The sequence below is a fragment of the Gallus gallus genome, assembly GCF_016699485.2.
Source record: "Gallus gallus isolate bGalGal1 chromosome 37 unlocalized genomic scaffold, bGalGal1.mat.broiler.GRCg7b 37_unloc2, whole genome shotgun sequence".
Taxonomy (NCBI): Eukaryota; Metazoa; Chordata; class Aves; order Galliformes; family Phasianidae; genus Gallus; species Gallus gallus.
The window spans coordinates 21796-45601 of record NW_024095968.1 but is presented as its reverse complement, the minus strand read 5'-3'; the positions used below and the strand labels follow the sequence as shown (position 1 = coordinate 45601).

At 56.2% G+C, this 23806-nt stretch overlaps 4 protein-coding genes across 6 annotated transcripts; 2 read left to right on the top strand and 2 right to left on the bottom strand.

The window, feature by feature from the left end:
* The first annotated feature begins 3822 nt into the window (after window positions 1-3822).
* On the top strand, window positions 3823-6354 carry LOC121108760. Its single transcript, XM_040656895.2, has 2 exons — window positions 3823-4177; window positions 4660-6354. The coding sequence occupies exon 2, from the start codon at window positions 5254-5256 to the stop codon at window positions 6304-6306; it is 1053 nt and encodes a 350-aa protein (XP_040512829.1). The 5' UTR covers window positions 3823-4177; window positions 4660-5253; the 3' UTR covers window positions 6307-6354.
* A 49-nt stretch (window positions 6355-6403) lies between these two features.
* LOC107049934 (coiled-coil domain-containing protein 81-like) lies at window positions 6404-10540 on the bottom strand. Its single transcript, XM_040656892.1, has 8 exons — window positions 10426-10540; window positions 10208-10269; window positions 9623-9776; window positions 9165-9421; window positions 8924-9009; window positions 8442-8566; window positions 7810-7921; window positions 6404-7502 (listed from the first exon to the last, which is right to left on the bottom strand). The coding sequence occupies exons 1-8, from the start codon at window positions 10538-10540 to the stop codon at window positions 6980-6982; spliced, it is 1434 nt and encodes a 477-aa protein (XP_040512826.1). The 3' UTR covers window positions 6404-6979.
* Window positions 10541-14148: 3608 nt separating this feature from the next.
* LOC121108758 lies at window positions 14149-16765 on the top strand. 3 transcript variants are annotated; one of them, XM_040656893.2, is made up of 7 exons: window positions 14149-14379; window positions 14666-14789; window positions 15067-15129; window positions 15383-15697; window positions 15797-15836; window positions 16034-16110; window positions 16244-16763. In XM_040656893.2, the coding sequence occupies exons 1-7, from the start codon at window positions 14326-14328 to the stop codon at window positions 16702-16704; spliced, it is 1134 nt and encodes a 377-aa protein (XP_040512827.1). In that variant the 5' UTR covers window positions 14149-14325; the 3' UTR covers window positions 16705-16763. The 3 variants fall into 3 exon arrangements, 2 of the variants coding, with proteins under 2 accessions (XP_040512827.1, XP_040512828.1); XM_040656894.2 differs by lacking the exon at window positions 15797-15836 and having other exon boundaries at window positions 16244-16762; XR_005843417.2 differs by lacking the exon at window positions 14149-14379 and having other exon boundaries at window positions 14408-14789; window positions 15067-15278; window positions 15383-16110; window positions 16244-16765.
* Window positions 16766-17639: 874 nt separating this feature from the next.
* On the bottom strand, window positions 17640-22048 carry LOC121108762 (translation initiation factor IF-2-like). The gene is made up of 4 exons (XM_040656897.2): window positions 22042-22048; window positions 21035-21508; window positions 20420-20543; window positions 17640-19925 (listed from the first exon to the last, which is right to left on the bottom strand). Exons 1-4 carry the CDS (start codon window positions 22046-22048, stop codon window positions 19805-19807), a joined length of 726 nt encoding a protein of 241 aa, XP_040512831.1. The 3' UTR covers window positions 17640-19804.
* Window positions 22049-23806: the final 1758 nt, after the last annotated feature.

Here is a 23806-nt window from a genome sequence, read left to right as displayed (position 1 = left end):
CTCTTTAATGCAGGCATTGGGGCACAGCTGGAGCCCCATCCTGAGATGTGGATTGCTGCGGGGTTCCTCATCAGTGGGCTACGGGGGTCCTGGGATGGTGATGGGAGTCCTGTCAGGGACTGTGGGAGTCGGAGAACACAGGAGGGGTCTGAGGCATAAAGGGAGGTCTGAGCCTCCCTCAAATCGGAGGGATCCTTGAAGAACCGTGGGGGACGTGGGGTGCTGCTGGGGACTGTGGGGCTCTGCGAGGTCCCAGGTTGGCGGTGGGGGAGGTGTACCCGGTCAGAGAAAGTACTTGAGGAGCTATGTAGCTCTGTGGGAGGGGGTGTGGGGGATATAGAATGGATATGACAACACAGCCTGCAGGAGCAGAATGCTGTTCAGGAGAAGACAAGATGTGCGCTGCAAGAGGGACGCGGGGGTATGGGGTGCTATGGGAGGAGGTGGGGAGCAGTTTGAGGTAAAAAAAAAAGGGGGGAAGGGGACAGCGGTGTAGGAGGGGTTTCATTTCTTCCTGAGAGGGGACTGGGGGTCCGTGCAGCCCAAAGGTGGGACCCTAAGCCGTAACCCCACACGAGCCATAAGCCAAGATGACCTCATCATGTGTGTGACCCCATGGCTGTATGTGACCCACAACCCTGGGTGAACCACACCCCCACATGACCCTGTGACTCCCTGACCCTACCTGCCCCCATCACGCTGCGACCCGATGCCATGTGGCCCCAGAACTCTGGGATCCCTGCCCCCACCTCAACTCGACCATAGAAACACATGTGACCACAGAACTCCATGTCACCCCATCTGACCCTACCATCTCATCTGACCTCATCACAGCAACCCAGAACCCCATCTAACCCAGAACCCCACAAAACCCCATAACACTCTGACTCTGCAGGACAGCCATGTGACCCCCAACCCCACATCCTCACCCCGTGTGGCCAGAGAACCAGCTGTGTGTGGGGAAAAGTCATCGCCTCCTCAGGGTGGTACAGCCCCACGGCTGCCCCAAGGAAGCCATGGGGCGGGCTGCTGCCGTACGTGGTCAGAGTGGCTCGGTGTGCCAGCTGTGTGCTGCTGGAAATCACCCGACCTGTTATGGCTGGGACAGTGGCAGAGGAAATCATCAAACATCTGCAGGGATAGCACAAGGTAGGGTCAGTGTGACAGCTGTGTCGTTGCTCAGCAGACAGATGCTGAGCAGAGCACAGCAGGGCCAGGATGTACTGACCAGGGGGAGGTGGAGAGTGCACACGAGATAAGGCACAGGTGCAGGACGGAGCATGAGACCCAGCACGTACGACAGCTGCAAGAAATCCTGCCTGCCTGTCTGCATAGAAAAGCACACAATCAGCCCAAAAGGAGCAGCTTGGCCATAGACCTGCTCTGGAAAAACTGCACAGCGGATGCGTGGCGGAGACTGTGAGCCTGCAGTCCTTAGCCAAGGGGGAACAGGAGAGCAGTGAGTGCCACAGGAGGAGAACTATGGGAGCAGAAGGAACTCACTGAGGAGAGTGAAGTAACACCACAGCAACCAGGAGAACTGCTGCTGGCCACGGGCCGCGGGCAGTGATGGCGCTGCTCTAGGATGGCTCTGAGGCTGCTATGGTTCATACTCATGGAATCTCTTCCTTAGCCCTCCACTAACCCCTGCACCCTCATCTTACCCCCCAAGATGTGGGCTAGATGAGGGTCAGGGGCAGATGTAGAGTGCTATACAACAGCGGCCCCAGAGCCACCCTCCTGACCTAGCCAGTAACAGACCCATCACTGCCCTCAGCCTCATATGGGCTTACGGTGCTCACAGGGTTATGGGTCATGGGGAGCCTTGGGCTCACGCCGAGTTATACTGGCGTTCGGGGCTCACGTGGGGTTATGGATCAGGGCTCCACCTTTGGGCCACAGGGAACCCCAATCCCCTCTGAGGAAGAAATCAACCAGTGCACTCCAACACCACCCCACATCCTCCATTCCTATCCGCAAACAGCTCCCCACGTGCCCTCATACCCCCTACGTCCCCATGCCACCCCACGTCCCCGCACCCACAAGTCCCACCTGTACCTCACACCTTGTCTTCTCCTGCAAAGCACTCTGCTCCTGCAGGCTGTGGTCTATAGCCCCATATCCTGCCCAAATCCTCCTATGTTCCTGGACCCACAGTGCCCCTCACATCCCTTTCACCCACAGCTGTGCCCTACACCTGCCCCAGCTCCGCATTCCTCTCCTGCAGCAGCCACCCCTGCCCCAGCACCCTATGGCTGTACAAGAGCTTGATGGGGATGGGGCTGAGGAGAGGCCTCAGGTGTGCTATGGGGTTCCTGGGATGGTGACAGGGGTGCTGCTGTCAGGGACCGTAGGAATCGATGAGATCCCGGGGTTGGGGTCTTGGAGGTGGGAAAGGAGGTCTGAGGGAGGAAATAGAGGAAACATGGGGGTTCTGTGGGAGCCCAGAGGGGGACATGGGGTGATGCTGGGGACTGTGGGGCTCCGTGTGCAGTATGGGCCAGCTACAGGGGAGGTGTACCGGGTCTGAGGAGGTCCTAGAGGGTGTATGGTGCTCTGTGGGGGGCTACAGGGCGTCTCTAGGGGTCTTGCTGGGGAAACACTGGGGTGGATATTGGGGCTTTGAGAGAATGATGGGTGGGCTGTCATGGGAAAGGAAAGAGCAACCTTGGGGAAAGCAAGGGACAACCAGGAGGATAGGAAGGGAATCCTACAGGAATGCAAGGGGAATCCTGGCTGAGGCAAGGGGACAGCTAGGGGAAGAACAGGGGGACGTCCCAGCAACTGACTTCTTCTTTCACAGCCACATCTTCTACTTCCCAACTGAGCTGCAAAGCTGCCAGACGAGCTGCAGTACCGCTGCCCGGCTCCTGCCTGGGTCAGAAAGAGCTGCACGTTAACGGGGTGCAATTGACATTCAAAAGCCAACTCCATCACGGCAGTCACACAACCATCCCCTTCAGTATCTGTTACAGGCAGACGGCCATGCCCTTGCACAGGAACCATTCCTACGGAGTGAGGGAAGTCCGTCACTGCCTTAGGACAACAGTAATAGGGGAAGGGCCCCAAACCATTCAGAACATGCTTCAGAACATGCTATCAAACCACCGACTTTGGCAGCTAAACACACCTTCTCCGTCAAGAATTAGCAAGACCAATTAATGCCCCACATTCCCCTATATTCCACTCACACCTACCTACTGCTCCATACCTCCTGTAACCCCCCACAGCCCCCAAGAGCCACCCCTACAGCCCCCCACGGCCCCACATTACCCTACAGCCCCCTCAGCTCCCACATCCCCACCACATCTCCCCCACTGCCCCTACACCCACAGACCACCTCAGCCCCGGGGGGCACCGGGAGCAGCGCTGGAGGCTCGGGGGGGCCCGGCCCGGATGCGGGCAGCAGCGCTGCGGCGGTGGGGGCCCCGAGTCCTTCAGCCGTCCCAAATCCCCGCATCCCACGGCCGAGCGGAGGGGAGGGGTGCGGACGGGAGCGGAGGGGACGGCGCGGGGATTCGGGCCGCGCTCGGTTCCTCTCCCCGGCATGGAGCCGTTCTCCCGCACACCTCCGGCGCCGCTGTCCTCAGCACCGCTCCCGTCCTGCCGCGCTTCCGTCTCGGTGCTGCCCGCATCCGGGGAGATGCCACCGGGGGCGGGACGGAGCTGCCGCTGACCATTGAGGGGCCAGCGAGGTCGAGACGGAGCTGCCGCTGACCAATGAGATGCCGGAGGGAACGGGATGGACCTGCCGCTGACCACTCAGAGGCCACCGGGGGCGGGATGGAAATGCCGCTGACCAATCAGAGACCGGCAGGGGCCGGCGCCGAGCTGGGAGCGCAGCGGACTCCCGGAAAGCAGCGGCAGCGGCGGGAAGGGGCTCCAAGGAGCAAAGAATGGCGGCGAGGCGCTGCCGGGAGCAGCAGAAGGCAGCGAGGAGAAGCCGTGAAGCTGCAGAGCGGCGGAGTTGTCTTTTTTCCTTGCCAGGCTTGAATCTTCCTTCCGCCTTGCTGTGCTGTGGGGAGCAGCTGGAGGCGATTCTCTTGCATGAGCGAGGGGTGCAGCCTGGTTCCACCCGGCCCTGAGCTCACGGAAGGGCTGGCTGCCCGCAGGGAAGGAGCTCTGCTTGAGGTCTGCTCCTGGGTGGGCTTTTGTGTGCCCTGTTCCTCAGGAAGGGGTAAGCAGTGCTGGGGTTATTTGCTAGATGGAGTGCGTTTGTGTTTCTTGGCTTCCTGAAAGCTGTGTCTGTCTTTTTCACTGCCTGGCTGGAGAGACTCGGGGGAGAAAGAAGGCGTTGTGCTTGATGGCACGGTTTCCTTGGGCAAAGGATGCTTTGGCAGCAGAGGTTTGCTGTCAGGAGGCATGAAAGCACTGAAGCCAATGCTGCCGTGCCCTGGCCCAGAGACATCATCTCCCAGCACGTCCCTGGCGGTGGATGTGTGCAAGCTCTGTGTCTGCCGGTGGTTGCTGCAAAGGCTTTGTGGTCAGCTGTGCGTGGCTGTTTTGCTCTTGAGGGCGTGGGAACAGAGGGCAACACGCTGATGGGAGTGATGGTGTCCTGCTCAGCAATGGATGTGCTGGGTGGCAGAAGAGGATTCTTGGCCGAGTGTGGAAAATCTCTCTGCTCCTTCCTGAAGGTGAGTTTTTCCTGGATTGCAGGGTGCCCTGGAGGAGGTGACCCCCACTTGACATCGGTTGGGTATTTTAAAGCAGCTGAGATTAAGGAGACATGACAAAGTTGTGCAAATGTTCCTGGACGTTCCTAGTTCTTGAATTGCCTAAAGGAACACAAGCAATGCAGAGAAAGAAAGAAAGAACGAAAGAAAAAGAACAACAACACCTGTATGTCCTGCACAGAACCCAGCTTTAATAGAGACGAAAATTATTGACGTTCCTTTTTCTTCTTCTCTCAGTGACGGAATTTGCTCTCACCTTCTCTCTCTGCTCTCCTGCTCTCTGCACACGTCTCCCCACTTCTTACATCTTCAGTTCTTCTGTTGAACTCCCATCTTCTTCATCCTCTCTCTTTTTTTTTTTTTTTTTTTTTTTTTACCTTTGGAAACCTTTCCTTGATGCGCCTTCCCTCCCTTCTCCTATCTTTTCTAACCTCTCCTGTCTGCTGTCTTCCTCTCCTCTACTAGATTTTTTTTCCCATACTCTTCTCTCCCTTTTCTCTGTTATTTCCCCTCCTTATTCACTCCTCATCGTTCTGCGTCTAAACTCCTCTGTTGCTCTTCTTATTCTGTCTCCTCAATGCTCTTTGTTCTGCATCTGCACTCCTCTTCTACTACTCTTTCTTCTCTGTATCCTCTCTCCTCTTTCTTCTGCCTCTGCACTCCTCTCTGCTTTGCTTTGTCCCCGGTATTCTCACTTGTCTTTCTTCTGACTGCTCTCCTCTTCTGCTCCTTGTTGTTCCCTGTGTCATCTCTCATCTTCTGCATCTGCACCCTTCTGCTGTTCTTTTTCCCCTATCTTCTCTCCTCCTTCTTCTTACTGCACTCCTCTTCTCTTCTGATCTTTCTTCCTTGTGCGCTCACACCTCTTCTTCATCTACACTCCTCTTCTGCTCTTCCTTTATTCTTCACCTGCTCTCTGGCACTGTTCTTCTTTTCACAGCACTGTCCGCTCTTCTCTACTGCTCTGTTCTTTCTCTGCTCTTCCTCTCTTCTCTCTTGCCTCTTTCCTCTCTTTCCACCTCCTGTACTTTTGCTATACTTTTCATACTTCTCCTCTTCAGCTCCTCTCCACTTCTGCTGTTCTGTCTTACCTGCACCCACTCATCCCTTCTTCAGCTCTTCTCCCTGCCCGCTTGTTTTTCTTACCTTCATCCTCTCTTTTTCTTCTCCTCCTCTTCTGCTCTTCTTTCTTACCTGTGCCTGTTCTTCACTGCTTTTGCTCTTGTCCTTCTCAGCGTCTGCCTTACCTTTATTCTCTCTTCTCCTCAAGATGGGGAGTTCTTGGAGTGGGTCCAGAGGAGGGCCACTAAGATGGTCAGAGGGCTGGAGCACCTCTCGTATGAGGAAAGGTGAAGGGAACTGGGATCGTTTAGCTTGGAGAAGAGAAGGCTCCTTAAAGGGAGCATCTAAGCAGGAGGGAGAATGGCTGTTTCCGAGGGTGGGTTGTAATAGGAGATGCAGGAGTGGTCTTCAGGTGAGACAGGGGAGGTTTAAGTTGGATCTGAGAATGAAGTTTTTCCCCGAGAGGCTGGTGAGGCACTGGAACAGGTTGCCCAAGGAGGTTGTGGATGCCGCATCCCTGGAGGCATTCAAGGCCAGGCTGGATGTGGCACGGGGCATTTTGGTCTAGTGGCTGGCAATACTGCACATAGCAGGGAGGGGGGTGGGAGGTGAAACTTGATGGTCACTGTGGTCCTTTTCAACGCACGCCATTGTATGATTCAGTGATTCTGTGATTCTTTATAGGACGCAATCTTCCACTTGGAAAAGGCCTCCCAAGGATCCCTGGTATCCTGTGAGAGCTCTGAGCTGCCGCACCAATTTGAAGCTGACTTCATTTTTGGTCTTCCCCTTCAGCAGAAAAGCTCAGACAGCCGAGCCAAGCGAGATGCTGGATTTCCTTTGGCATCAAGGAAAGCATCGTGAGATGTTCTGATGCCCTCTCACAATTCTTTCTCCCTCCGCCAGCACCAGAGCTGGCGTCCAAAGACGCAATGACACTGCCACAGGCATTGTGGAGATTTGTATGGGATAGGCCCATGGTAAGGCTTTATTGACAGAGGGAGGGACAATGAAGATTGGATGTCAGGGAGAAGGTCTTTCCAGAGACGGGGGTGAGATGCTGGAAGCGGATGCCCAGAGAGCTTGTGGACGCCGCGTCCGTGGCAGTGTTGAAGGCCAGGTTGGATTGGGCACTCGGCAGCCTAGTCTAGGATTAGATATGATGCAGATGGGATTCAAGCATCTGTTTTGCAGCCAGCTCGAGTGGAGCTCTTGGAGCTCATGGGCGCCCCATGCCCGCATCAGCGTGGGTAGGGTGTGCCCTTCCTGCGCGGTGGGGCTTTGGTGTTTGGAGGCTGACGCTGAGGAGACTGTGTTTCTTCGTTTATCGGTGGCAGAAATCCAGCTCTGTCAGTAGAGGACTCCTGCGGCTGGCTGGCCTCAGCCTGAGATGTTGATGCTGCCATCTCCTCGGGTTCTTTCTGCCTGCTCTTCTTAGCCCTGCGCCTCAGAAGTCTGACTGAGTCGCATGCCAGAAGTGGAAGCCGGGATGGAGTGCCTTGCGATGCCTGCGACGGGCTGGACTGAGCCCTTGAGGAAGGTCTGGAATCGTTGCTGAAAGATTCGTTGGCTTTGGGCAACTTCAGCACCGCAGCCACACGATGGGCTTTTTCCGCTTCCCGTTCTTCCTCACGGAAGCTCACGTGTTTGGTTCCCGGGGCTCGGCCCAGGTCTTCTTGGCTGTCTGTTTCTGCCTGGCCCTGCAGCTGGCAGGTCAGCGGCTGCTTTTGGTCTTCAGGCACTCCAGGGATGGCTGGCAGCAGACTGAAAGGACAGAGCAGGAGGGGTCCGCCTGAGTGGATGATGGCTTTGGGGCCGCATCCTGCAAGCCGGAGCCAGGACCCTTGGCTGCAACGCAGCCTTCCCCACAGACAGCTCAGCGGCTGCCCTGTGGCTCTCCCCCGTGGGATCCAGAGAGGGGCCAGCCCTGTGAGCTGGGGGGCTCCTGGCGTCCCCATCCCAGCACTATTGGGCAGCCAGAAACAGGGACCCTTTGGGGCTAGGGAATGGGCTCTCGTTGGCTCAGTCAATCACCCCCATGCACATGCCAAGCCAGAGCCTCCAGCCTCACCTGGACGTAGAGCTCTCCTTGCGCAGTAAGCTCCTTATCCTTCGGAGTTTTCCTCCATCTAGACTGTCCGAGCTCAAGCGTTTGATGAAGGTTGGCTTGCCAGCAAATCTCACTGGGATTGGGAAGGCAGAGGAGACTCACCGTCAACCCTTTGGCTCACTCACCAGGGGCGCTCAGGCCTGTTCCCAGAACATGCGTGAGGGCCGCTCTGCTCCCCCCACTGCTGACATCTGTGCCGCCCGCGGACCCTCCCTGAAACCATCTCTGGCCCCACTTCTCCTCTCTGCCATCTTGGGACTCTCTTTTGGGAGTGCATTAGTGACGTTGGCTTTGGGAAAGCGGAGCTGGGTGGTGACGATGAGCTGACAGGGTGACTTTTGGGGACCATATCCTTTCGTTGGGGGAGGGCGGGGCCTAAGGTGCCGAGGTGCTCCTGCCATAGCCAGGGATGGGGGCACGTCACAGCCAGCACCTTGGTTTTGGAGAGGCCAACAATTCCTCGTGGGAAGAGGCCGTGCTGAGCTGGCGTGAAGCTTTGACGTAAGTCAGAGCCCTTGGCTGATGTTCAGCAAGGGATTTCCCATCTCAAGTTGGTGGCTTGTGCCCTGGAAAGGCGCTGGATGCTGCTTTACCTTTCTTGCCCTGGGCGAGAGGTGGCAAAGCCTCCTCTTCCTTTGGTTTCCCCTCCGCAGGGATGCCTCCTGAGGACCTGCGGGATATCCCAGGTGGTGGTTTGGGTACAAACTCCATTTGAAACCTGTACGCGAGGAGACGACAGTGAGCGGTGGGACGCAGCGCTCCACCAATCCTTGTTGCTCTCTCTGATTGCCTGCTGACAGGCCCATTTTCATGCTGCATGATGGCCACTGCTTTCTAAAGGCTTCAGCAGGGCCAGGCTGAGAGCAACCTGATGTGGCGATAGGTGTCCCTGTTCCCTGCAGGGGAGTGGGACTAGGTGCCCTTTCCAGGTTCCTTCCAGCTCAAATGATGCGATGATTCTATGCCATATCCTCGTGGGCAGGGCAGGGACACCCATGGTCACAAGGAACAAATGCTACGGCATGAGAGCTGAGCAGCTGCAGCAAGCAGCAGCTACAGCCCCCAACATACTCACTTGGGAAAGACGACGAGGCAGCCAGAGAGTGCCAGGGAGGCCACCGGTGCCGCTCGGGACACCACCATGTCCAGCAGCCAGGGGGCCTGCAGGGGAGGAACAGGGAGGATGTGGGATGTCCTTGTGACGGCTGAGGCACTGGGCGCACAAGGAGCCCAAGGCAGGGAGGGCTGATGGCACCCCAGCACTTGCACGGCGCGAGCAGCTGGCCAGGTGCTGGTGGTAGAAAGCTACAGCTCACCTTGAGAAGAGCTTTCCTGAACTTCTCTTTCCCTGACAGCTTCTCAAGGAAGTCGTAATAGAATTTCATGTGGAAGGTCATTCCATCGATGTGGAGTACTCCAATGTCCTTGAAGACAACGGCAACGTTCTCCCCATTCTTCAGGCAGCCAGAGAGCAGGGACACGGTGCTTTGGATGCAAGCCTGCGCTGTCTGCCAGGTCACAGAGGCAGCTGCGGCCACCTCGCTGCTCTTGAGCGGCTCCAGCTTCCTATGGGCTGAAAAATGGGAGGGACGGAGTTGATGATACGGTTGGTTTTCCGCAGTGCTTCCCTGGAACTGCTTCTTGTGGCCATCAGCCAGAACGGCCCCATGTTTGGCTGGGCTCCTCCGAGGGGGAGGTTTGCTTTGGAGAATGGAGGCGGTGGCCCTGTTGGCCCTGTGCGTGAAGCCAGCAAAGCTTTAATCCTCCCTCCTACCTGGCAGGGACTCCCTGCGGGGCTTGAGGTGGTGCACGGCTATGAGGTTTCCAGACAAGTGAAAGACGGGCCACCGCAGAGTCACGGTCCCGTCCTCAGTCCTGATGTCTCTGGAGATGGTGTCAAAGGATCCGAAGGTGGGAATCCAGACCCCCTACAAGTGGTAGAGAAAGGAAGGGTGGCAGGGTTATGGGCCAGGCTGGCTGGAGGAAGAGCCCATGTAGCGGTCCAAGGCAGGGACGGAGCTCAGGAGCCCTCTCCCGCTGTTCAGAGGCACGAGCCAGGGCATCGGGAATGGCTTTGGGAAGGGGCTGCACAGTCCTCTCCTTCCCCTCGCCCTCCCAAATGCAGCACAGCAGTCAGGGCAGAAGCAGCCTGATGGGATCCAGAGGCTTCCCGCGAGCGGGATCAGCCCTGAGACAGGACAGCGCCCAGCACAAGTGATCCTGCGGGTTTTGCAGGAAGCCCATGGCATGCCCAGTAGAGACGCGTGGGGTGAGTTTCCTGCTTTCTGTGGAGGGGAAGAGTGGGAGGAAGTCTTGGCTGAGGAGGACAGGGAGAGGAGGAACCCGGCAGCCAACCCACCTTCTGCACCAGGAGGTGCTCTTGTACGTAGGCGGCCACCGCATCCCAGACGGCAACTCGCTCTGGAGGGCAAAGGAAAAGCAGGTCACACTCTGCACCTGCCGCTTCCCGGCAGCCCTCCCGCTGCCAGCCGGGAGTGAGGTGGCAGATGGAAAGTGTCGTCTGTGTGCCAGGATTGGCTACAGCAGCACTCCTGTGGTGGCTGTGGAGCCGTGTACCTTCGGTGTCGGTGCAGGTGGGTCTGGAGGCACGCCTCGCTGCGGGGCCATCCTCGCAGAAGCTCATCCTGTTCCGCCTCGTGCCAGCGGGTTGCTCCTTGTTGGCGCCAGCCATGCCGGATGCTCATCCCTTCAGGTGCGTCTGCTCTCTACCAGATGCTCCTTCAGGATGCAGGACCCACCAGCGTGCACCGCCTTCATACCCCTCCCGGGTGGCCGTGTCACAAACGTCGCCACGGCGACGCGGTGACAGCGTGGCCAGTGCTGGCCGCCGCCCATGATGACGCTGGCACCAGCAGCCTGCTGCCCGCCCCGGGTGGCAGTGCTGGCACCTCTCTGTTTCCTCTCTCTTCTCTTCTTTGCTCTCCATGCTATGTGACTCGTTTTTCTTTAGTAGCCGTTGCCTGAATTGATCTTCAAGTTGTTGACACAGAAACAACTCCTGTTCCAAAGGACTCTACGCGTAACGTTAAAGACCTGTTGCCAGAAGGTTTCTTAGTTTTGCCTGGCAGTTTTTTCCTTGATTCTTTGTTGGAACGCTCACTGAATTACCTGGCATTGATCCTCGACGTCATTGTGGTGACTGCGTCGCACCCGCAACCCTAGCGGGCAGGGAGTGCTTTGTTTGGGGGATCTGCACCTGCACTCCCCTTCTGCTGTCCTTTCTTCCCTGTAGCCTCGCTTGCTTTTGCATTTGCACTTCTCTTAGGCTCTTGGTTCTTCCCTGTATTCTCCCTGCTTTTCCGTCTGCATTCTCACTCTTTTCCTGTTTTTTCTCTTCTGCTTCTCTTCTGCTGTTCTATCCTCTGTGTATCCTCACTGCTCTTTCATCTCTATCCGTGCTCTTCAGCGTTTTTTTCCCCTGCTTCCTCTCCGTACTTCGTCTGCCCTGCTTTTCTTCCCTGTAACGTGACGTCTCTTTTCTTCTGCATCTGCTCTCCTCCTCCTCTTTCTTCCCTGTATTCTCACTGCTCATTCTCGTGCAGCTGTGCTCCTCTTCTGCTGTTCTTTCCTCCTTGTATCCTCACTCTTCTGATGGTTTCCATTGCATCTCACCACTGCTCTTTCACCTGCATCTGCTTTTCTCTTCTGCTGTATGTTTCCCTGCTTCCTCACTCCTCTTTCTTCTGCATTGGCTCTACTCTTCTGCTCTTCTTTCTTCCCTCACTCCTTTTCCATCTGCCCACCTCTTAGGCTCTCCCTTCTTTGGGGGATGCCCCCCCTTCAGGGTCAGAAGTTTGCAGCAAGGAAGACTACGAGCCTTTGTGAGGAAGACTGCAAGCCTTCATCATCACGACCTACTACGCCCGCGCAAGGAGGGGAGAGACTGCATGCTAATGGGCTCTTGGGAATGTAATGAAGATGTATCCGAATTCCTGTCAACTACTGATTATGTATTAGTTTGACCTGAAGGGAAGATAAATCCCTGCAACGTGCTGAACTGCTGTGTAGAATGAACTCTGTTTTAATCTCGTTCCTCTACGATGCTCAGCTTTCCTAGCTTCTCCCCTGCCTAAGCACACCCTTCTGTCCCTTGGCATTAACCATCACGCACAGCGGGATCAAATCTGAGCTCTTTCTCCTCCTGCTTCTTTCCAGAAGGATGAGACAAACAGCAGAAAACAACCAGCCTCCACAGCTAACTCGTTTGGGGTTGCTCCGGACGTTTGGATGTTCCCTTCCATGGCCCAGACGAAGCTCGCTGAGCTGCTCCTCCTTTGTGCAGGGGAAGACCGGTGCAGGTGCAATGCGCTGGCAAATCCACCTGCAGAAAACACTGCCATTCCCTTTAGAAACAAAGAAACCACTCTGCCCTTGCTCCTGAGCCTGGTCCCTGCCTCCACTTGCAGGGCTTGGCTATCCTGGCTCTGTTCGTGGGCCACTAAATGAAATCCAGACAACAGAGACAAAAAGAGGCAGAGGACTGGCACTAATATTTCTCTGTTGGCGGGAATCTCAACAGAAAGTGCTGTGCTAAAGCTGTGAGGTTCAGGGAACACCCCTATCAAGGCAAAAGACGTAGTATGGAAGGTTTGGTTAGTCTTCTGACTAGAAGAAGAGAAAGGGCTATTACCTCCTATTTTATTTTTCTTTCAGTCTCTCTCGTCATGTAGATCTGAGGATGACCAAAGCCTGTTGCCCCAAGCATTGCTGAACCCATCAAAATGGTTGCTCAGAGGTATTGCACCGGCACATCGCACAGAAGAACTGTGTAACCTAAGTAGCAAGGGGAGAAGAAAGGGGAGCGGCTAACATTCATTACCTCCCGTAAACTGATAGCCGTTGGCTTCTTGTCCCATCCAAATCCTGGCAAGCAGGATAACAAAGATTTAGTGACGTTTACAACTGTGGTAGGGATTGCTGGATACAACCAGCCACCCAAGGCTGAGCACGCTCTCCGATCCCTTTCGCAATTCTAGAAATACCCAGAAGAGCTCCGTGTTCTCTTGCTTTCATTTCCTTACACGAACCATTTTCAAATGCACGTTGTTATAGGCTGACACAAGAGCTAGGGCCTAAAGCCACAGCCACAGAGGTGGACACTGGCCCCAGGGCCTGAATCCATATCTACAGCCAGACAGGCCGGCACCAGCTCTGGGGCTTAAAGCCAAAGCCAGAGAAGCTGGCATCGGCCTCGGGGCCTGGAACTACAGCCACAGCTGGAGAGGCCACTAGCAGCTTTGGACCTAAAGCCACAGCCACAGCCAGACAAACCAGCACGGACCCTGGGGCCTGAAGCCACAGGCACAGCCTGAGAGACCGGCACCAGCTCTGGGGTCTAAAGCCACAAAAAAAGAGGCCAGCACTGAGCCCAGGCCCTAAAGCCACAGCCTGAGAGGCTGACGCCGGCCATGGGGCTTAAAGCAAAAGCCACAGCCAGGCAGGCCAAAAAAGGCCCTGGGGACTAAAGGCACAGCTTGAAAGGCTTGAAACAGTGCAGGGGCTTAAAGCCACAGCCAAACTTAGAGAGGCCGGCACCTGAAGCCCCAACCAGCAAGGCCAGCACCGGCCCAACGGCCTGAAGTCACAGCCAGAGAGGCCTACACCAGCCCCAGGGCCGAAAGCCCCAGCCCCAGTCTGAGAAACCAGCACCAGCCCCAAGGCCTGAGGCCACAGCCACAGCCACACAGGCTGCCATTGATCCCAGGGCCTAAAGCCACAGCCCAAAAGGCCAGCACTGGCCCCGGGGCCTAAAGCCACAGCCAGAAAGGCCGGAACCAGGCCAAGGGCCTAAAGCCACAGCCACAGCCCAAGAGGCCTATACCGGCCCCGAGGCCTGAAGGCACAGCCACAGCCCGAGAGGCCTACATCGGCCCTGAAGCCTAACGCCACAGCCAGACAGGCCTGCACCAGCCCCGGGACATCCAGGCGTGCGTTGCTATTGGTTTCCAGTGATTCCTCTGGGACTCCATTGACCACTGTGAAGCCATATTGGTCTTTTCTGTTTTTTATTGGGCTGCACAAGAGTCGTCTTCACTTCTCCATTCCTGTTCTTCAGATAACCCCATTGGGTGACCCTAAGATGTGGAGCTGGGAGGCGTCCATTTCCTTCGCTTATGATGAAAGCACCGAGGCGATGCGGGCACTCGCTGAGGTCACAACCACTGCTGGGGTGGGAGTGTTTGTGCCACAGCTGGTGAGCAGAGCTGGTGCTCTGGTGAGCGTGCTGCACGCAGAGACTGAGCTCTGGGCCTTCTGTGGAACAGATCACCCTGCTGAGAGCCCGACGGAAGCACCGCGTGTGCACTCGTCGGTACTTTCTGCAGGATTCCTGTCCCAAAGGAGATTCCGGGATCGAGGCGGTCTTAGGAAGAGGGAAGCCAGCTCTTTCCAAGGGCCGGGGAAGTTCCTGCAGAGAGAGCCTCTGGAACTTCAGCTTCCTCTGAGCCTTCAGCAGCCATGTCTCAGCAAGGAGACGACTGTGGTTCCAATTCCTGCCGTGTGAGTGGCAAGGTATGGCTGGGCCTCTTCTGCTTGGTGCTTCCGTTTCCTTGTTTTCAAGGGGAAGGGACGGAGTAAGGGGAGCCCTGCTGGTCCTTGGTGACCTCAGGAACCGGTTGTATTCAGTGCTCACTGCTGACAGCCTGGGCTAACAATGTGGACGTGGCTCAGGCTGTCTTTTCCCATAGTGATAATCAGTGTCTCAGCACTCTGATATCCCATCTGTGGCACGATCTGGAACCTCTCTGCAAACCTTGGCTGCCCGTTCCCACCACCGTTTCTCCCTTTCTCTCTTCAGAAGTGGCGCGGTGCGGTTCCCCGCGGTTGGGAGCAGCAGCCAGCAGGCTGCCAGAGATCCAACCGCGCCTTGCAGCGCACAGAGGGACGCAACAGGGACGGACGGTCCTTCCTGCCATACAGAAGTGAGTTTCTTCAGCCCTCTGTCGCAAAGTGTGGAGGAATGAATTTTGAGTATTCCTTCTGAGCGGGTGCAGTGCTGTAGGGGATGTCAAGTAAGCATCCATTTGGAGTGCAGGAAGGAGCAGTGCAAAGTGAACTATCAATCCGTTTGTGTTTGGGCTGTCAAAGTAGCATCTTTCTGTTTCCTGGGGGGACGTGGGCTTACTGCATGATATTTCTGCTGCTGCCTGCTGGTGCCTGTGAAATCAACGTTGTTGACTTTTTACAACATTGTTGTAGGGATGGAGCCTGCGCGTCCATGGAGTGGAGCTGGGCAAGGGTGGAAAGGGAAAGCCTCCGCAGGTAAGAAGCTCATGTGAGCTGTGCTATGGGTATGCGCCTCTAAATAGGGCTGCATGAAGGGCAGTGTGTGCGATGGAGGGGAGAGGAAAGGGCACTGCACATCCATGCTGGGAACCCAACGTTCACCCAAGATCCTAAGATCCCTTACCGTGAGCACTCGAGACATCCTAGCACGATGGCCCATTCTGCAGAGTGCAAGGACTGCAAGGACTCTCTTTCAATCTTGTTGCTTCTCCTTTCCCAATTATCACAGAGAGAGGTGCCGAGCCCAACGGAAAGATCTACACAAAAGCGGTGCAGGAAGTCCTTCTGGAGAGAGCTCATCTCCAGGCTGGAGGGCTTCCTACAACAGCAGGTCCCAGCACAGGGGGAAGACCTTCCCCTGCTGTGTGCTCCCGCTCTGTCTCCAAGTCCTTGGCTGGATGTAAACGCAAGGGCTTGGAAGAAGCGAAGCCAACAGCAATGCAGCTGCCTGCTAACAAAAGAGTGAGGGGGCCGAGCGGAGACAGCGTGCCAGCTCCAGCAGCACACCCTGGGCCTGCTGCAGCGCGGAGCTCCAAGCTAAGAGGTGAGAAGGTGCTGTGGGACCCACCCTGGTGAGCTGCTGCCCTTTTCAAGCACACTGAGTTTGCTCAGGGTTCGCTTTGCTTTTTCCTTCTCTGTGGAGGGGACAAGAGTGGAAGGCTACAAAGACCAAAGGCAGTGAGGTGCCAGAACACGTAACCCCGTCTCCTTCCATTAACTCCATGGTGGACTTCTGCACATCCCCCTGGAAATGTCATTCACTGGGAGGCTTCCTAGTCCCGTTTCCTCTGTCTTTTTGCTGCCTTCTGCCTGTACGGCACCCCTGTTTCTGCAGTTGTGCTGCTGACAAAACGCATTCATGTTTATTCTTGCTTTCTAGCGAGAAGACGCCAAGAGAAAGAGAGGAGAGGGGAATCGATGAAGGCTGCCCTCAGAGCTGCCGCTGCACGTGCAGAGGTGAGTCCTTGGTGAACGCAGACACGGCTCTGGTTGTTCTCAGGGCCTCCGTCTGTCAGACATGAAAGAAAGAGACTGTAAAATCCCGAGGGAAGAGGTGTCCTGTTTCTACCCTCGCTCCGTTTCTTTCCAGGCCTCCGCAGTGAACAGCCTTGTGGAGATGATGCAGAAGCTGCAGCTGAAGGACTGAGAGGAGGAGCGTCAGCAGGCAGCGGCTGCAGTGCGCGGCGTTACAGGGCAGCGCTGCGAGTGCCGCCCAACTCGGCACTCCAACTTCAGATGGAGTCAATAAAAACCAGTCACAATGAGAGATTCACACAGAGCGCACGGCCTCATTTGTCCAGCGGCACTCGGAGAGCTGCTGCACCACATCCTTGTTATTGGTCTCGCGGCGCTCAGTCAGAACTCCCACAGCTCCGTCAGCGAATGCTGCCGTCCAGTGATGCAGCGGAGGCAGCAGTCCTTTGCACTGCCCACAAACAGACAGTCTGCAAAGCACGTGCAGAGAGCTGCGAGGAACAAAGCCTGGCCACGAGCGTGCTAACTTGGAAAGCAACGCTGTGCAGACAGCTGAGTTTCCTAGGGCAGCACTGAGTGTTTTGGGCTTTGATGACGAGCGTATAATGAGCAAAGTTCACCAAAAGGATGGCGTTTTCTCAAAAAGTGACAGGCTGTTAGTCCAGAGCAGCATCTCCGAAGCTTAGGACCGCCAGGCCGCCATCCCGGCACTGTTCTGCTTACAGACAGCGCTCCAGGATCTCCTGGTGTGGCACACAGAGGGCGTCCCTCTGCCGTGCAGCCCTCCCCAGTGCCTGCCTGCCTGTCACTGTTCTAGCTGGAATGGAGCTGTTTCCTTTGCAGTGCCTGCTATGGCGCTGTGTCCTGGTTCTGTCAGCGCTCCGTGCCGTCCTGCAGGCTGTTGTGCAGAGCGCAGTGCTGCGGAGCTGTGCTTCCCGGCCCTGTGCTCTCCAGCACTCTGGCAGGAGTTGCGCCGCCCCCAGAAATCTCCTGTTCCCAGGAGCCTCCACTGCCCCCTTGCACGTGCATCTGTGTGTACGGATGTGTGCAGAACCATACACCCACGTGCAAAGACTTCCCCGCACACACACTTGTGCATTCACACACACGTGCAAGCGCATCCTTGCACAGCCGGGTGTGCGCACTCCATTCGTGTGCACGCAAGTGTGTGCAAAACCCAACAGCCTTGTGCAAAGACCTTCATGCACGCATTCGTTTTCATGCATACACACACATGCGTGCACACCATCCTTCTGCACACCCACGTGCACAAACACACGAGCGCAGCTCCAGCCTTGCACATAGCCATCTGCACGCACACACGTGCAAAACTTTCACCCGCAGAAACGTGCACACGCCCACGTGCAGTGCACACTCTGATGCTCAGCACCATCTCTGCACACCCCCCCGTATGCACACATACCTGCACTCACAGCTCGAGGACAAAATGCCGCTCACGTGGCACAGCCAACACGCAGGCAGTTGGTAATGTCAGGAGGAAAGGTGCCCCGTTACGCTCATTCATTCTCCTGTCTTTAATGAAGGCATTGGGGCACAGCTGGAGCCCCATCCTGAGATGTGGATTGCTGCGAGGTTCCTCATCAGTGGGCTATGGGGGTCCTGGGATGGTGATGGGGGTCCTGTCAGGGACTGTGGGAGTCGGAGAACACAGGAGGGGTCTGAGGCATAAAGGGAGGTCTGAGCCTCCCTCAAATCGGAGGGATCCTTGAAGAACTGTGGGGGACGTGGGGTGATGCTGGGGACTGTGGGGCTCTGCGAGGTCCCAGGTTGGAGGAGGGGGAGGTGTACCGGGTCAGAGAAAGTACTTGAGGAGCTATGTGGGGGAGGTTGTGGGGGATATAGAATGGATATGACAACACAGCCTGCAGGAGCAGAATGCTGTTCAGGAGAAGACAAGATGTGGGCTGCAAGAGGGACGCAGGAGTATGGGGTGCTATGGGAGGATGTGGGGAGCAGTTTGAGGTAAAAAAAAAAAAAAGGAGGAAGGGGGCAGCGGTGTAGGAGGGGTTTCATTTCTTCCTGAGAGGGGACTGGGGGTCCATGCAGCCCAAAGGTGGGGCCCTGAGCCGTAACCCCACATGAGCCTTAAGCCAAGATGATCTCATCACCCTGTATGTGCATGACACCATGGCTATATGTGACCCACAGCCCTGGGTGAACCACACCCCCACAAGACCCTGTAACTCCCTGACCCTTCCTTCCCCCAACACGCTGCGACCCGATGCCATGTGGCCCCAGAACTCTGGGATCCCTGCCCCCACCTCATCCCAACAAACCCAACTCAACCAACCCAACGGGAGCAGAAGGAACTCACTGAGGAGAGTGAAGTAACGCCACAGCAATCAGGAAGGAGCTTTGCTGCTGCACAAAGAGCTGTGCCTGATGGAAAATCAGGGATGAGAGCGTTTCTTGCACACCCTGCACGCACGTGGGGGGATGTGCTAGGACGTGGGGAAGCCTTACGGGGTGGTGGGGCAGTTAAAGGACACCTATGGGAGGGCGACAGGAGCACTTTGGGGCAGCTATGAAGCAGAGCAACACCTAGGAGCTGCCTTGACCCAACACACAGCTTGTGGTGGAACTGCTGCTGGCCATGGGCCGTGGGCAGTGATGGCGCTGCTCTAGGATGGCTCTGGGGCTGCTATGGTTCATACTCATGGAATCTCTTCCTTAGCCCTCCACTAACCCCTGCACCCCCATCTTACCCCCCAAGATGAGGGTCAGGGGCAGATGTAGAGTGCTATTCTACAGCGGCCCCAGAGCCACCCTAGAGTACTTCCTGACCTAGCCAGTAACAGACCCACCACTGCCCTCAGCCTCATATGGGCTTACGGTGCTCACACGGTTAGGGGTCATGTGGAGCCTTGGGCTCATGCAGAGTTATATGGGGTTCTGGGCTCACGTGGGGTTATGGATCAGGGCTCCACCTTTGGGCCAAAGGGAACCCCAATCCCCTCTGAGGAAGAAATCAACCAGTGCACTCCAACACCACCGCACATCCTCCATTCTCACCCCAAACCGCTCCCCACGTGCCCCCACAACCCCTACGTTCCTGGACCCACAGTGCCCCTCACATCCCTTTCACCCACAGCTGTGCCCTGCACCTGCTCCAGCCCCGCATTCCTCTCCTGCAGCAGCCACCCCTGCCCCAGCACCCTATGGCTGTACAAGAGCTTGATGGGGATGGGGTTGAGGAGGGCCCTCAGGTGGGCTATGGGGTTCCTGGGATGGTGACAGGGGTCCTGTCAGGGACTGTGGGAATCGGTGAGATCCCGGGGTTGGGGTCTTGGAGGTGGGAAAGGAGGTCAGAAGGAGGAAATAGAGGAAACACGGGGGTCCTGCAGGAGGCCAGTGGGTTACATGGGGTGATGCTGGGGACTGTGGGGCTCCGTGTGCGTATGGGCCAGCTACAGGGGAGGTGTACCGGGTCTGAGGAGGTCCTAGAGGGTGTATGGTGCTCTGTGGGGGGCTACAGGGCGTCTCTAGGGGTCTTGCTGGGGAAACACTGGGGTGGATATTGGGGCTTTGAGAGAATGATGGGTGGGCTGTCATGGGAAAGGAAAGAGCAACCTTGGGGAAAGCAAGGGACAACCAGGAGGATGGAAGGGAATCCTACAGGAATGCAAGGGGAATCCTGGCTGAGGCAAGGGGACAGCTAGGGGAAGAACAGGGGGACGTCCCAGCAACTGACTTCTTCTTTCACAGCCACATCTTCTACTTCCCAACTGAGCTGCAAAGCTGCCAGACGAGCTGCAGTACCGCTGCCCGGCTCCTGCCTGGGTCAGAAAGAGCTGCACGTTAACGGGGTGCAATTGACATTCAAAAGCCAACTCCATCACGGCAGTCACACAACCATCCCCTTCAGTATCTGTTACAGGCAGACGGCCATGCCCTTGCACAGGAACCGTTCCTACGGAGCAAGGGAAGCCCATCACTGCCTTAGAACGTGAGTAATAGGGGAAGGGCCCCAAACCATTCAGAACATGCTTCAGAACATGCTATCGAGCCACCAACTTTGGCAGCTAAACACACCTTCTCCTTCAAGAATTAGCAAGACCAATTAATGCACCCTGCTGCTGGAGAGGGCTGTGCTGCATCTCCTGGTGCCACCCTTGGGCTGTCATCGCACTCCCCACCCACAGCGCACTTTGAAGCGCCGCAGCCTTGCAAGAAAGAACAGAGAGCAAGGAGCTCTGCCGGGCATTTCCTGTGACAACACAGAGATGAGCCGTACAGCCCTTGCTCTCAGCACACACACCTCTTCTCTTACCAGCCATTCATTCCTGCACAGCGCTGCTCAAAGCCCTCCTCCACCTCTCCCTTCACAACGCCATACGCAGCCTCTCCCCAGCGACGAGCTCTGGGCTCTTTCATGCCTGGGTCATCATCGGGGCCTGCAGAACAAACCTGGCACTTCAGAGGTTTCATTAGACAAGCGCTCTGCTCTGTCCAGCAAAATTCACCATCTTAATTCAGCACTTTCAGTGAGCGACCTCTGGAAATGTGTGTGACACATCAGGAGATGCTGAACCAAAACCTCCTGTAACCCCCCACAGCCCCCAAGAGCCACCCCTACAGCCCCCCACGGCCCCACATTACCCTACAGCCCCCTCAGCTCCCACATCCCCACCACATCTCCCCCACTGCCCCTACACCCACAGACCACCTCAGCCCCGGGGGGCACCGGGAGCAGCGCTGGAGGCTCGGGGGGGCCCGGCCCGGATGCGGGCAGCAGCGCTGCGGCGGTGGGGGCCCCGAGTCCTTCAGCCGTCCCAAATCCCCGCATCCCACGGCCAAGAGGAGGGGAGGGGAGCGGAGGGGACGGCGGGGGGATTCGGGCCGCGCTCGGTTCCTCTCCCCGGCATGGAGCCGTTCTCCCGCACACCTCCGGCGCCGCTGTCCTCAGCACCGCTCCCGTCCTGCCGCGCTTCCGTCTCGGTGCTGCCCGCATCCGGGGAGATGCCACCGGGGGCGGGATGGAAATGCCGCTGACCAATCAGAGGCCGGCAGGGGCCGGCGCCGAGCTGGGAGCGCAGCGGACTCCCGGAAAGCAGCGGCAGCGGCGGGAAGGGGCTCCAAGGAGCAAAGAATGGCGGCGAGGCGCTGCCGGGAGCAGCAGAAGGCAGCGAGGAGAAGCCGTGAAGCTGCAGAGCGGCGGAGTTGTCTTTTCTCCTTGCCAGGCTTGAATCTTCCTTCCGCCTTGCTGTGCTGTGGGGAGCAGCTGGAGGCGATTCTCTTGCATGAGCGAGGGGTGCAGCCTGGTTCCACCCGGCCCTGAGCTCACGGAAGGGCTGGCTGCCCGCAGGGAAGGAGCTCTGCTTGAGGTCTGCTCCTGGGTGGGCTTTTGTGTGCCCTGTTCCTCAGGAAGGGGTAAGCAGTGCTGGGGTTATTTGCTAGATGGAGTGCGTTTGTGTTTCTTGGCTTCCTGAAAGCTGTGTCTGTCTTCTTCACTGCCAGCTGGAGAGACTCGGGGGAGAAAGCGTTGTGCTTGATGGCACGGTTTCCTTGGGCAAAGGATGCTTTGGCAGCAGAGGTTTGCTGTCAGGAGGCATGAAAGCACTGAAGCCAATGCTGCCGTGCCCTGGGCCCAGAGACATCAGCTCCCAGCACGTCCCTGGCGGTGGATGTGTGCAAGCTCTGTGTCTGCCAGTGGTTGCTGCAAAGGCTTTGTGGTCAGCTGTGCGTGGCTGTTTTGCTCTTGAGGGCGTGGGAACAGAGGGCAACACGCTGATGGGAGTGATGGTGTCCTGCTCAGCAAAGGATGTGCTGGGTGGCAGAAGAGGATTCTTGGCTGAGCGTGGAAAATCTCTCTGCTCCTTCCTGAAGGTGAGTTTTTCCAAGTGAGACGCGCACAGCTGGATTGCAGGGTGCCCTGGAGGAGGTGACCCCCACTTGACATCGGTTGGGTATTTTAAAGCAGCTGAGATTAAGGAGACATGACAAAGTTGTGCAAATGTTCCTGGACGTTCCTAGTTCTTGAATTGCCTAAAGGAACACAAGCAATGCAGAGAAAGAAAGAACGAAAGAAAAAGAACAACAACACCTGTATGTCCTGCACAGAACCCAGCTTTAATAGAGACGAAAATTATTGACGTTCCTTTTTCTTCTTCTCTCAGTGACGGAATTTGCTCTCACCTTCTCTCTCTGCTCTCCTGCTCTCTGCACACGCCTCCCCACTTCTTACATCTTCAGTTCTTCTGTTGAACTCCCATCTTCTTCATCTCTCTTTTTTTTTTTTTTTTTTTACCTTTGGAAACCTTTCCTTGATGCCCCCTCCCTCCCTTCTCCCTTCTATCTTTTCTAACCTCTCCTGTCTGCTGTCTTCCTCTCCTCTACTAGATTTTTTTCCCATACTCTTCTCTCCCTTTTCCCTGTTATTTCCCCTCCTTATTCACTCCTCATCATTCTGCGTCTAAACTCCTCTGTTGCTCTTCTTATTCTGTCTCCTCAATGCTCTTTGTTCTGCATCTGCACTCCTCTTCTACTACTCTTTCTTCTCTGTATCCTCTCTCCTCTTTCTTCTGCCTCTGCACTCCTCTCTGCTTTGCTTTGTCCCCCGTATTCTCACTTGTCTTTCTTCTGACTGCTCTCCTCTTCTGCTCTTTGTTGTTCCCTGTGTCATCTCTCATCTTCTGCATCTGCACCCTTCTGCTGTTCTTTTTCCCGTATCTTCTCTCCTCCTTCTTCTTACCGCACTCCTCTTCTCTTCTGATCTTTCTTCCTTGTGCCCTCACACCTCTTCTTCATCTACACTCCACTTCTGCTCTTTGTTCTTCTTCACCTGCTCTGTGGCACTGTTCTTCTTTTCACAGCACTGTCCGCTCTTCTCTACTGCTCTGTTCTTTCTCTGCTCTTCCTCTCTTCACTCTTGCCTCTTTCCTCTCTTTCCACCTCCTGTACTTTTGCTCTACTTTTCATACTTCTCCTCTTCAGCTCCTCTCCACTTCTGCTGTTCTGTCTTACCTGCACCCACTCATCCCTTCTTCAGCTCTTCTCCCTGCCCGCTTGTTTTTCTTACCTTCATCCTCATTTTTTCTTCTCCTCCTTTCTGCTCTTCTTTCTTACCTGTGCCTGTTCTTCTCTGCTTTTGCTCTTGTCCTTCTCAGCGTCTGCCTTACCTTTATTCTCTCTTCTCCTCAAGACGGGAAGTTCTTGGAGTGGGTCCAGAGGAGGGCCACCAAGATGGTCAGAGGGCTGGAGCACCTCTCGTATGAGGAAAGGTGAAGGGAACTGGGATCGTTTAGCTTGGAGAAGAGAAGGCTCCTTAAAGGGAGCATCTAAGCAGGAGGGGGAATGGCTCTTTCCGAGGGTGGGTTGTAATAGGAGATGCAGGAGTGGTCTTCAAGGGAGACAGGGGAGGTTTAAGTTGGATCTGAGAATGAAGTTTTTCCCCGAGAGGCTGGTGAGGCACTGGAACAGGTTGCCCAAGGAGGTTGTGGATGCCGCATCCCTGGAGGCATTCAAGGCCAGGCTGGAGTTGGCACGGGGCATTTTGGTCTAGTGGCTGGCAATACTGCACATAGCGGGGTGGGGGGTGGGAGGTGAAACTTGATGGTCACTGTGGTCCTTTTCAATGCACGCCATTGTATGATTCAGTGATTCTGTGATTCTTTATAGGACGCAATCTTCCACTTGGAAAGGGCCTCCCAAGGATCCC

Excerpts from the sequence above, each read along its gene's own strand:
- LOC107049934 (XM_040656892.1), bottom strand. The coding sequence starts at position 10,540 with ATGGCTGGCGCCAACAAGGAGCAACCCGCTGGCACGAGGCGGAACAGG. Across the intron at positions 10,270-10,425 it reads CACCTGCACCGACACCGAAG|AGCGAGTTGCCGTCTGGGAT; the intron begins GTACACGGCTCC and ends TTTGCCCTCCAG. Across the intron at positions 8,567-8,923 it reads TGCCTCGTCGTCTTTCCCAA|GTTTCAAATGGAGTTTGTAC; the intron begins GTGAGTATGTTG and ends CCTCGCGTACAG.
- LOC121108762 (XM_040656897.2), bottom strand. Across the intron at positions 20,544-21,034 it reads TGAGGACAGCGGCGCCGGAG|GCCCCGATGATGACCCAGGC; the intron begins GTGTGCGGGAGA and ends TTTGTTCTGCAG. Across the intron at positions 19,926-20,419 it reads TGTGCAGGAATGAATGGCTG|GCAGGAGCCGGGCAGCGGTA; the intron begins GTAAGAGAAGAG and ends TTTCTGACCCAG.
- LOC121108758 (XM_040656893.2), top strand. The coding sequence starts at position 14,326 with ATGTCTCAGCAAGGAGACGACTGTGGTTCCAATTCCTGCCGTGTGAGT. Across the intron at positions 14,380-14,665 it reads CCTGCCGTGTGAGTGGCAAG|AAGTGGCGCGGTGCGGTTCC; the intron begins GTATGGCTGGGC and ends TTCTCTCTTCAG. Across the intron at positions 14,790-15,066 it reads GTCCTTCCTGCCATACAGAA|GGATGGAGCCTGCGCGTCCA; the intron begins GTGAGTTTCTTC and ends ACATTGTTGTAG.
- LOC121108760 (XM_040656895.2), top strand. The coding sequence starts at position 5,254 with ATGCTCTTTGTTCTGCATCTGCACTCCTCTTCTACTACTCTTTCTTCT.